We start from the raw sequence: 12,447 nt of genomic DNA on the forward strand, positions 1-12,447 counted from the left end.
ATCCTTCCTCATCCCTCTTTCCGTATGACCTTCCCCATCCCTCTATCTGTACATCCTTCCTCATCCCTCTTTCCGTATGACCTTCCCCATCCCTCTATCTGTACATCTTTCACCATCCCTCTATCCGTACATCCTTCCCCATCCCTCTATCCGTACATCCTTCCCCATCCCTCTAAATGTACATCCTTCCTCATCCCTCTTTCCGTATGACCTTCCCCATCCCTCTATCTGTACATCTTTCACCATCCCTCTATCCGTACATCCTTCCCCATCCCTCTATCCGTACATCCTTCCCCATCCCTCTATCCGTACATCCTTCCCCATCCCTCTATCCGTACATCTTTCCCCATCCCTCTATCCGTACATCCTTCCCCATCCGTCTAAGAACAAAGAACAAAGAACAAAGATAATTACAGCACAGGAACAGGCCCTTCGGCCCTCCAAGCCTGCGCCGATCCAGATCCTCTCTCTAAACATGTCGCCTATTTTCTAAGGTTCTGTATCTCTTTTCTTCCTGCCCATTCATGTATCTGTCTAGATACATCTTAAAAGACGCTATCGTGCCCGCGTCTACCACCTCCGCTGGCAACGCGTTCCAGGTGCCCACCACCCTCTGCGTAAAGAACTTTCCACGCATATCCCCCCTAAACATTTCCCCTTTCACTTTGAACTCGTGTCCTCTCGTAATTGAAACCCCCACTCTGGGAAAAAGCCTCTTGCTGTCCACCCTGTCTATACCTCTCATGATTTTGTACACCTCAATCAGGTCCCCCCTCAACCTCCGTCTTTCTAATGAAAATAATCCTAATCTACTCAACCTCTCTTCATAGCTAGCGCCCTCCATACCAGGCAACATCCTGGTGAACCTCCTCTGCACCCTCTCCAAAGCATCTACATCCTTTTGATAATGTGGCGACCAGAACTGCACGCAGTATTCCAAATGTGGCCGAACCAAAGTCCTATACAACTGTAACATGACCTGCCAACTCTTGTACTCAATACCCCGTCCGATGAAGGAAAGCATGCCGTATGCCTTCTTGACCACTCTATTTACCTGCGTTGCCACCTTCAGGGAACAGTGGACCTGAACACCCAAATCTCTCTGGACATCAATTTTCCCCAGGACTTTTCCATTTACTGTATAGTTCACTCTTGAATTGGATCTTCCAAAATGCATCACCTCGCATTTGCCCTGATTGAACTCCATCTGCCATTTCTCTGCCCAACTCTCTAATATATCTATATTCTGCTGTATTCTCTGACAGTCCCCTTCACTATCTGCTACTCCACCAATCTTAGTGTCGTCTGCAAACTTGCTAATCAGTCCACCTATACTTTCCTCCAAATCATTAATGTAGATCACAAACAACAGTGGTCCCAGCACGGATCCCTGTGGAACACCACTGGTCACACGTCTCCATTTTGAGAAACTCCCTTCTACTGCTACTCTCTGTCTCCTGTTGCCCAGCCAGTTCTTTATCCATCTAGCTAGTACACCTTGGACCCCAAGCGCCTTCACTTTCTCCATCAGCCTGCCATGGGGAACCTTATCAAACGCCTTACTGAAGTCCATGTATATGACATCGACAGCCCTTCCCTCATCAATCAACTTTGTCACTTCCTCAAAGAATTCTATTAAGTTGGTAAGACATGACCTTCCCTGCACAAAACCATGTTGCCTATCACTGATGAGCCCATTTTCTTCCAAATGGGAATAGATCCTATCCCTCAGTATCTTCTCCAGCAGCTTCCCTACCACTGACGTCAGGCTCACCGGTCTATAATTACCTGGATTATCCTGCTACCCTTCTTAAACAAGGGGACAACATTAGCAATTCTCCAGTCCTCCGGGACCTCACCCGTGTTTAAGGATGCTGCAAAGATATCTGTTAAGGCCCCAGCTATTTCCTCTCTCGCTTCCCTCAGTAACCTGGGATAGATCCCATCCGGACCTGGGGACTTGTCCACCTTAATGCCCTTTAGAATACCCAACACTTCCTCCCTCCTTATGCCGACTTGACCTAGAGTAATCAAACATCTGTTCCTAACCTCAACATCCGTCATGTCCCTCTCCTCGGTGAATACCGATGCAAAGTACTCGTTTAGAATCTCACCCATTTTCGCTGAGTCCAAGCATAACATTCCTCCTTTGTCCTTTAGTGGGCCAATCCTTTCTCTAGTTACCCTCTTTCTCCTTCTATCTGAATAAAAGGCTTTGGGATTTTCTTTAACCCTGTTTGCTAAAGATATTTCATGACCCCTTTTAGCCCTCTTAATTCCTCGTTTCAGATTTGTCCTACATTCCCGATATTCTTTCAAAGCTTCGTCTTTCATCAGCCGCCTACACCTTATGTATGCTTCCTTTTTCCTCTTAGCTAGTTTCACAATTTCACCTGTCATCCATGGTTCCCTAATCTTGCCATTTCTATCCCTCATTTTCACAGGAACATGTCTCTCCTGAACGCTAATCAACCTCTCTTTAAAAGCCTCCCACATATCACATGTGGATTTACCTTCAAACAGCTGCTCCCAATCTACATTTCCCAGCTCCTGCCGAATTTTGGTATAGTTGGCCTTCCCCCAATTTAGCACTCTTCCTTTAGGACCACTCTCGTCTTTGTCCATGAGTATTTTAAAGCTTACGGAATTGTGATCACTATTCCCAAAGTAGTCCCCTACTGAAACTTCAACAACCTGGCCGGGCTCATTCCCCAACACCAGGTCCAGTATGGCCCCTTCCCGAGTTGGACTATTTACATACTGCTCTAGAAAACCCTCCTGGATGCTCCTTACAAATTCTGCTCCATCTGGACCTCTAACACTAAGCGAATCCCAGTCAATGTTGGGAAAATTAAAATCTCCTATCACCACCACCCTGTTGCTCCTACATCTTTCCATAATCTGTTTACATATTTGTACCTCTATCTCACGCTCGCTGTTGGGAGGCCTGTAGTACAGCCCCAACATTGTTACCGCACCCTTCCTATTTCTGAGTTCTGTCCATATTGCCTCACTGCTCGAGTCCTCCATAGTGCCCTCCTTCAGCACAGCTGTGATATCCTCTTTGACCAGTAATGCAACTCCTCCACCCCTTTTACCTCCCTCTCTATCCCGCCTGAAGCATCGATATCCTGGGATATTTAGTTGCCAATCATGCCCTTCCCTCAACCAAGTCTCAGTAATAGCAATAACATCATACTCCCAGGTACTAATCCAAGCCCTATGTTCATCTGCCTTACCTACTACACTTCTTGCATTAAAACAAATGCACCTCAGACCACCAGTCCCTTTATATTCATCATCTGCTCCCTGCCTGTTCTTCCCCTTATTCACACTGACTTCATTATCTAGTTCCTTACAGGCTTTTGTTACTACCTCCTTACTGTCAACTGACCTCAATTGGTTCCCATCCCCCTGCCACATTAGTTTAAACCCTCCCCAACAGCGTTAGCAAAAGCACCTCCAAGGACATTGGTTCCAGTCCGGCCCAGGTGTAGACCGTCCAATTTGTAATAGTCCCACCTCCCCCAGAACCGGTCCCAATGTCCCAAAAATCTGAACCCCTCCTTCCTGCACCATCTCTCAAGCCACGCATTCATCCTGACTATTCTTTCATTTTTACTCTGACTATCACGTGGCACTGGTAGTAATCCTGAGATTACTACCTCTGAGGTCCTACTTTTTAACTTGGCTCCTAACTCCCTAAACTCTGCTTGTCGGACCTCATCCTATCTGTCTATCCGTACATCCTTCCCCATCCCTCTATCCGTACATCCTTCCCCATCCCTCTATCCGTACATCCTTCCCCATCCCTCTATCCGTACAAGTTTACAATCAATATTGTGATCTTTTAGTGATATTTTTGCCATGTTTCTCAAAGATATTTGTACAAAATGGCCCAGGAGCATTTTTAAAGTTGAATTTGTCCTATTTTGCAGAAATCCTCAGCGTGTCACAGGTTCCCCAGCTTCCAGTGTTGGTGCAGAACCTGGCAGGAACTGGCAACTCCGCAGTCAACCACTTCACATACACCCCAGGGGAAGCTCCACACTTCCCCACACAGCCTTACCGCAGATCCCCACAGTCACCCGGTAACCAAACACTCAACAGTTATCAGCCAGGGGAGAGAGAGTGTGAGTAGGGGGGAGAGCGAGAGAGAGAGAGAAAGCAGGGAGAGAGAGAATGAGAGACTGGGGGCAGGGGAGAGAGAGAGAGAGACTGGGGGCAGAGGGGGAGAGAGGGAGAGAGAGTGGGACTGGAGAGAGAGAGAGAGAGAGATGGGGAAGAGAGAGAGAGACGGGGAGAGAGGGAGGGGGAGAGAGAGTATGACTGGAAGAGAGAGAGAGAGAGATGGGGGAAGAGAGAGAGAGACGGGGAGAGAGGGAGGGGGAGAGAGAGTATGACTGGAAGAGAGAGAGATGGGGGAAGAGACAGAGGGAGGCTCACGGTAGTGAGAGAGACTGGGAGAGAGAGAGGGCGAGAGAGTTCCTAGGGAAGGGGTGGGGGGGGGGGGGGTTGGGAGAGAGAGAGACCAAGAGAGGGAGCGAGATACTGAGGTGGAAAGAGAGCAATAGAGACTAGGGGTCGGATTTTCTAAGTACTGCTGGGAGCCGGTGCAGGCGCGATTTCAAAATTGTGGACCAGAGGTCATCGCAATGGGGCAGCGCGATGGGAGGAGGGAACTGGAATCCTACTCACTGCCAGTTAACACCCCTGAAACTCCTTAAGGATCGTGTTAAGGGACCTGTCTGCTGCAGATTGAATTTTTAATTTTTATTTTGCTCGGCAAACCCAAATAGTCTGGTGCACATTAGTGCACAGCTATCAGTCCTTGGTCTTAAAACTGTGTTTTAAAGGACCTTCTTGCACCGGTGCTATCACTGGATCTTCATTTTTCCTCCATGGCTCCTTTCACCTTGTTGACACTGCCAGCTCTGTATGGAGCTGCCTGCCCTCTTCAGTCCGCAGCATGACTCCTGCCTGCCTTTGCAGCTGGCACCAGGCAGGCAGCTCCCGCCTCCTGGAGACGCTCGGTGCCACTAATTGGGCACCCAGCTCTCCACCTGCCCAATTAGGGCATTTACATTTACAAAATAGTGTGTGACAGAGAGCAGCTGAGACGCGGGGGCGTCGGAGGCCTGACCCCAAGTGGGAGAGGAAGGGAGGGAGAGAGAAGGAGCGCGTGCATGAATGGACAGAATTTGCAGATTGATTACAGTAAATTCCCCAACATCAAGTGAAGATTTTTCTCATTAAATTAAGTTATTGGAAATTCCAACCATTTCTTTCTTGTATTGAAACAGGAGTTTCCTGTTTATTTTCTGCTTCAGGACGAGGCGCACACATCAGCAAAGTAACTGGTGCACACAGTTCAGAGCGAGATCGAGAGAGAGAATGGGACAGAGAACGAGAGAGAGAGAGGGCCATGCCATCAGTTATAGCTGTCACCAAACACTCATCCATGTGGAGAGCTGGTAAGAGGAACTGAGTCTGATATAACGTGAATACGTTTGAAGTTATCCACTTTGGTAGAAAAAACAGAAAGGCAGAGTTTTTCTTAAATGGTGAGAGGTTGGGAAGTGTTGATGTCCAAAGAGACCTGGGTGTCCTTGTTCATGAATCACTAAAAGCTAACATGCAGGTGCAGCAAGTAATTAGGAAGGCAAATGTTGGCCTTTGTTGCAAGAGGATTTGAGTACAGGAGTAAAGATGTCTTGCTGCAATTGTATAGAGCCTTGGTGAGACTGCACCTGGAGTATTGTGTATAGTTTTAGTCTCCTTATCTAAGGAAGGATATACTTGCTATAGAGGGAGAGCAATGGAGGTTCACCAGACTAATCCCTGGATGGCGGGATTGTTTTATGAGGATTGAGGAAACTGGGCCTGTATTCTCTAGAGTTGAAGATTGAGACATGATCTCATTGAAACTTACAAAATTCTTACCGGGTGTGACAGGATGGATGTGGATAGGATGTTCCCTCTGGCTGGTGAGTCTAGAACCAGGGGACACAGTCTCAGAATAAGGGGGAGGCCATTTAATACTGAGATGAGGAAGAATTTCTTCACTCAGAGGGTGGTGAATCTGTGGAATTCTCTAACCCAAAGGGCTGTGGAAGCTCCATCATTGAGCATGTTCAAGACAGAAATTGATAACCTGAAGTCCGGGGCAGTGGTAGCAGACCTGGAAGGAGTCGGGAGTGGAATCAGACCTATAAAGGAAAGAGCGGGGCTCGAGGCCCTCACTGACCTGAAGTCGGGGACAGCAGCAGCGGACTCTCTGACTGTTTCTGCACGCGCTCTGTTTAGATTTAGTGTAAAAAAAAAGAACAGGAACATCACTGAAATTCTGTGAGCTGATTGGTTGGTGGGCGGCAGCTGTTATTGCATGGGGACAACTGAGATTTATTGGAGTTAAAAAAAAAAAAGGTTCCTTTTAAATTAAAGCCCGAGGATAGTTACCTGTAACTTTTTAGTACTTACTGGCTATACTAGTGCTGTTTGCATGGAGTGAGGCTGTAAGTTAAATGTGGGTATTTTCATTGGCTGGGGGTGGTGGAAGGTGCTCTTTGGTCTTTTTCATTCTCAGCCTCAAACGTACAGGGAATAAAAGTTGATTCTAAATAGCTGGTAAGTTATTACACTAGCAAGTTTTTTTTCATTGTAAAATTCAGTAATGACAGGGCAGCTTGGACAAGTGGAATGTACCTCCTGTACATGTGGGAAGTCGTGAAAGTGCCATGTGACCTTGGTGAACATGTCTGCAGAAAGTGTCTCCGGTTGCAGAAGCTTGAGCTTCGGGTTTCGGAGCTCGAGCGGTGGCTGGACTCACTGTGGCGAATCCGCAAAGTGGAGGACTACGTGGATGGCACGTTTCAGGAGGTGGTCAAGCCAGTGCCTCGGCGAATACAGTCGGGGGGGTGACTGGGTGGCTGCCGGATGGACAAAGAAGTCAGGGCAGGTAGTGCAGGAGTCCCCGGAGGACATCCCACTTTCTAACTGGTATTCAGTTCTGAGTACCAATGAGAGAGAGGGTTCCTCTGGAGAATGCACCGAGAGTCATGACCGGAATATCATGGCTGACTCAGCTGTACTGGGATGGAGAAAAAGGGACAAGAGGGCAATAGTGGTCGGGGATTCTATGGTTAGAGGAACAGATAGGCATTTCTGTGGTCACAGACGTGATTCCAGGATGGTATGTTGCCTCCCTGGTGCAAGGGTCTTGGATATCACCGAGCGACTACGAAGTATTCTGGAGGGTGAAGGTGCACAGCCAGAGGTCGTGGTCCACGTTGGTACCAATGACATAGATAGAAAGAGGGATGAGGTCCTGCAAAAGAATTTACGGAGCTAGGTAGCAGATTAAAAAGTAGGACCTCGAAGGTTGTAATCTCTGGATTACTCCCAGTGCCACAGGCTAGTGAGTATAGAAATAGGAGGATAGAGCAGATGAATGCATGGTTGGGGAGATGGTGCAGGAGGGAGGGCTTTAGTTTCCTGGATCACTGGGTCTGTTTCCGGAGAAGGTGGGATCTGTATAAGATGGACGGGTTACACCTGAACCAGAAGGGGACCAGCATCCTTGCTGGGAGGTTTGCGAGTGCTGTTGGGTGGGGGGGTGTTAAACTAATTTAGCAGGGAGATGGGATACAGAGTGGAAGCACAGTAGGGGGTGATGTACAATCAAATATAAATGTGAAGCTAAGTCAGTCTGGAGAGCAGAGTAAACATAGACCTGTTAAGGCTCAAGCAAATAATGCAAGGCTGGATTGCATCTATTTTAACACAAGGAGTCTTAGTAGTAAGGCAGATGAATTTAGGGCGTTGATTAACATATGGGATTATGATATTATTGCTATCACTGAGACATGGTTGAGGGAGGGGCAGGACTGGCAGCTCAATATTCCAGGGTGTAGAATCTTCAGACATGACAGGGGAGGGGTTAAAAGAGGAGGTGGCATTGCACTGCTGATCAAGGAGTCAATTACTGCAATAAGGAGGGATTAAAACTTAGAAGGTTCCTCAAATGAGGCCATACGGGTAGAACTTAAAAACAAAAAGTGGGCAATCACTTGGCTGGGTGTGTACTACAGGCCTCCAAACAGTCAGGGAGAGATAGAGGAGCAGATATGTAGGCAAATCTCAGAGAGGTGTAAAATAATAGGGTAATAATAGTCGGGGATTTCAACTTCCCCAATATTAGAGGGGATAGTCTTAGTGCAAAAAGCTTAAAGGGGGTGGAATTCTTCAAGTGCATTCAGGAGAGCTTTTTGAGTCAGTATGTAGAGAGTCCAACAAGAGAAGGGGCAGTACTGGACCTAATCCTAGGGAATGAAACCAGACAAGTGGTAGAAGTGTCAGTGGGGGAGCATTTCGGGGATCGTGACCATAACTCTGTAAGATTTAAGGTTATTTTGGAAAAGGACATAGAGGGACCAGAAATAAAGGTACTGAATTGGGGGAAGGCAGATTTCAATATGATAAAACAGGATCTGGGAGCAGCTTCTTATAGGAAAGTCTACATCAGACCAATGGGAGTCATTTAGAAGGGAAATTGTGAAGGTTCAGGTGCAGCATGTTCCTGTAAAGGTGAAGAGTAGGAGCAACAGGTCAAGGGAACCCTGGATGTCAAGGGATATAGAGGATTGGATAAGGGAAAAAAAGGAGGCGTTTGGCAGATTCAGAGCACTGAAAACAGCGGAGGCCCTAGAGGAGTATAGAAAGTGTAGGGGGTACTTTAAAAAGTAATGAGGAGAGCGAAGAGGGGACATGAAAAAACACTGGTGGGCAAGATAACAGAAAATCCCAAGGCGTTTTATATGTATGTTAGGGGCAAGAGGATAACCAGGGAAAAAGTGGGGCCCATTGGGGATCGAAGAGGCAATCTGTGGAGCCGGAGGACATAGGTGAGGTTTTGAACGATTACTCTTCATCTGTGTTCACTATGAAGAGGGACGATGTAGGTGTAGTGATCAGGGAAGGGGATTGTGATATACTTGATCAAATTAGCATTGAAAGGGAGGAAGTATTAGCTGTTTTAGCGAGCTTAAAAGTGGATAAATCCCCAGGCCCAGATGAGATGTATCCCAGGCTGTTATGTGAGGCAAGGGAGGAGATTGCAGGGGCTCTGAAACAAATTTTCAAATCCTCTCTGGCCACAGGAGAGGTGCCAGAGGACTGGAGGACAGCGAATGTGGTACCATTATTCAAGAAGGGTATCAGGGACAAACCAGGTAATTACAAGCCGGTGGGTCTAACATCAGTGGTTGGGAAAATATTGGAAAAAATTCTGAGGGACAGGATTAATCTCCACTTCGAGAGGCAGCGATTAATCAGGGATAGTCAGCATAGCTTTGTCAGGGGGAGATCATGCTTAACTAACTTGATTGAATTTTTCGAGGCAGTGACTAGATGTGTCAATGAGGGTAAAGCAGTTGATGTTGTCTACATGGACTTCAGTAAGGCTTTTGATAAGGTCCCGCATGGGAGATTGGTTCAGAAAGTAGAGCCCATGGGATCCAGGGTAATTTGGCAAATTGGATCCAAAATTGGCTTAGTGGCAGGAAACAGAGGGTAATTGTCGAGGGTTGTTTTTCCAAATGGAAGCCTGTGACCAGTGGTGTACCACAGGGATCGGTGCTGGGACCCTTGCTGTTTGTAGTGTACATTAATGATTTAGACGTGAATATAGGAGGTATGATCAGTAAGTTCGCAGACGACACGAAAATTGGTGGTGTCGTAAATAGTGAGGAGGAAAGCCTTAGATTACAGGGAGATATAGATGGGTTGGTAAGATGGGCGGAGCAGTGGCAAATGGAATTTAATCCTGAGAAGTGTGAGGTGATGCATTTTGGGAGGTCTAACATGGGAATGGAATATACGATTGATGGTAGGACCCTAGGGAGTACAGAGGGTCAGAGGGATCTTGGGGTGCTTGTCCATAGATCACTGAAGGCAGCAGCAGCACAGGTAGATAAGGTGGTTAGGAAGGCATATGGGATACTTGCCTTTATTAGCCGAGGCATAGAATACAAGAGCAGGGAGGTTATGTTGGAGCTGTATAAAACACTAGTTAGGCCACAGCTGGAGTACTGTGTACAGTTCTGGTCACCACACTGTGACGCTCAGTTTGGGTTCCGCCAGGGCCACTCAGCACCTGACTCATGACAGCCTTGGCTCAAACATGGACAAAAGAGCTGAACTCCAGAGGTGAGGTGAGAGTGACTGCCCTTGACATCAAGGCAGCATTTGACCGAGGATGGCATCAAGGAGCCCTAGCAAAACTGAGGTCAATGGGAATCAGGGGGGAAACTCTCCGCTGGTTGGAGTCATACCTAGCGCAAAGGAAGATGGTTGTGGTTGTTGGAGGTCAATCATCTGAGCTCCAGGACATCACTGCAGGAGTTCCTCAGGGTAGTGTCCTAGGCCCAACCATCTTCAGCTGCTTCATCAATGACTTTCCTTCAATCATAAGGTCAGAAGTGGGGATGTTCGCTGATGATAGCACAATGTTCAGCACCATTCGTGACTCCTCAGATACTGAAGCAGTCTGTGTAGAAATGCAGCAACACCTGGACAATATCCAGGCTTGGGCTGATAAGTGGCAAGTAACATTCGCGCCACACAAGTGCCAGGCAATGACCATCTCCAGCAAGAGAGAATCTAACCATCTCCCCTTGACAGTCAATGGCATTACCATCACTGAATCCCCCACTATCAACATACCATTGACCAGAAACTGAACTGGAGTAGCCATATAAATACCATGGCTACAAGAGCAGGTCAGAGGCTAGGAATCCTGCGGCAAGTAACTCACCTCCTGACTCCCCAAAGCCTGTCCACCATCTACAAGGCACAAGTCAGGAGTGTGATGGAATACTCTCCACGCCTGGATGGGTGCAGCTCCAACAACACTCAAGAAGCTCAACACCATCCAGGACAAATCAGCCCGCTTGATTGGCACCCCATCTACAAACATTCACTCCCTCCACCAACTACGTACAGTGGCAGCAGTGTGTACCATCTACAAGATGCACTGCAGCAATGCACCAAGGCTCCTTAGACAGCACCTTCCAAACCCACGACCAAGGCCCTTCTGAAGCCAGCAATTTCCACCTCCTTTGCATGGCAGAATCCCAAACCCAGGAAACCCATGCAGTAACTGTTAAATTTAAACCAGGCCCTGATGGCACTCCAGGAGACCGATTTCAATGTCAGTCACTGAACCACAAAACAATCACTCTTCCCAAGATATACTGCTGGAAAAATGGTGGCGTGCAGCGTGTGTTGAGCTGGCACTCCCATGTTTAACTCTTTAATTCCCACAACTCGTTCCCGCCCATTGATAGGGGGTTTAATATCAAGGCTGAGAGTCCAGTTCCACTAACAGCAGGTGAGGTGAGAGTGACTGCCCTTGACATCAAGGCACCATTTGACCAAATGTGGCATCAAGGAGCCCGAGCAAAACTGGAGTCAACGGGAATCGGGGGGGAAAACTCTCTGCTGGTTGGAATCAAACCTAGCGCAAAGAAAGGTGGTTGTGGTTGTTGGAGGTCAATCATCTGAGCTCCAGGACATCACTGCAGGAGTTCCTCAGGGTAGTGTCCTAGACCCAACCATCTTCAGCTGCTTCATCAATGACCTTCCCTCCATTATAAGGGCAGATGTGGGGATGTTCGCTGATGTTTGCACAATCTTCAGTAACATTTACGACTCCTCAGATACTGAAGCAGCCTATGTCCTTATGCAGCAAGACCTGGACAACATTCAGGCTTGGGCTGATAAGGGGCAAGTAATATTTGTGCCACACAAGTGCCAGGCAATGACCATCTCCAACAGGAGGGAATCTAACCATCTCCCCTTGACATTCAATGGCATTACCATCGCTGAATCCCCCACAATCAACATCCTGGAGGTCACCAGTGACCAGAAACTGAACTGGACCAGGCATATATAATGTGACTACAAGAGCAGGTCAGAAGCTAGGAATTCTGCGGCGGGTAACTCACCTCTTGACTCCCCAAAGCCTGTCCATCATCTGGAAGGCCCAAGTCAGGAGTGTGATGGAATACGGGCCACTTGCCTGGATGGGTGCAGCTCCAATAACACTCAAAAAGCTCAACACCATCCAGAACAAAGCAGCCCACCTGCCAAACATTCACTCCCTCCACCACCGACTACGTACAGTGGCAGCAGTGTGTACCATCTACAAGATGCACTGCAGCAACGCACCAAGTCTCCTTCGACAGCACTTTCCAAACTTGCGACCTCTACCACCTACCACAAGGGCAGCAGATGCATTGGGAACACCATCACCTGCAAGTTCCCCTCCAAGTCACACACCATTCTGACTTGGAACTGTATCGCCGTTCCTTCACTGTCGCTGGGTCAAAATCCTGGAATTCCCTTCCTAACAGCACTGTGGGTGTACCTACCCCACATGGACTGCAG

At 47.8% G+C, this 12,447-nt stretch overlaps 1 protein-coding gene across 1 annotated transcript in view; it reads left to right on the top strand.

The window, feature by feature from the left end:
- ncor2 (nuclear receptor corepressor 2) overlaps positions 1-12,447 on the top strand; it is a 446,529-nt gene that overhangs the window by 398,156 nt on the left and 35,926 nt on the right. Inside the window, exons 36-37 of the mRNA XM_068055641.1 lie at positions 3,939-4,091; positions 5,304-5,474. Coding sequence (XP_067911742.1) covers positions 3,939-4,091; positions 5,304-5,474 — 324 coding nt within the window. The remainder of the gene's footprint in view (positions 1-3,938; positions 4,092-5,303; positions 5,475-12,447) is intronic.

The sequence above is a fragment of the Heterodontus francisci genome, chromosome 23 (genome assembly GCF_036365525.1).
Source record: "Heterodontus francisci isolate sHetFra1 chromosome 23, sHetFra1.hap1, whole genome shotgun sequence".
Classification (NCBI taxonomy): Eukaryota; Metazoa; Chordata; class Chondrichthyes; order Heterodontiformes; family Heterodontidae; genus Heterodontus; species Heterodontus francisci.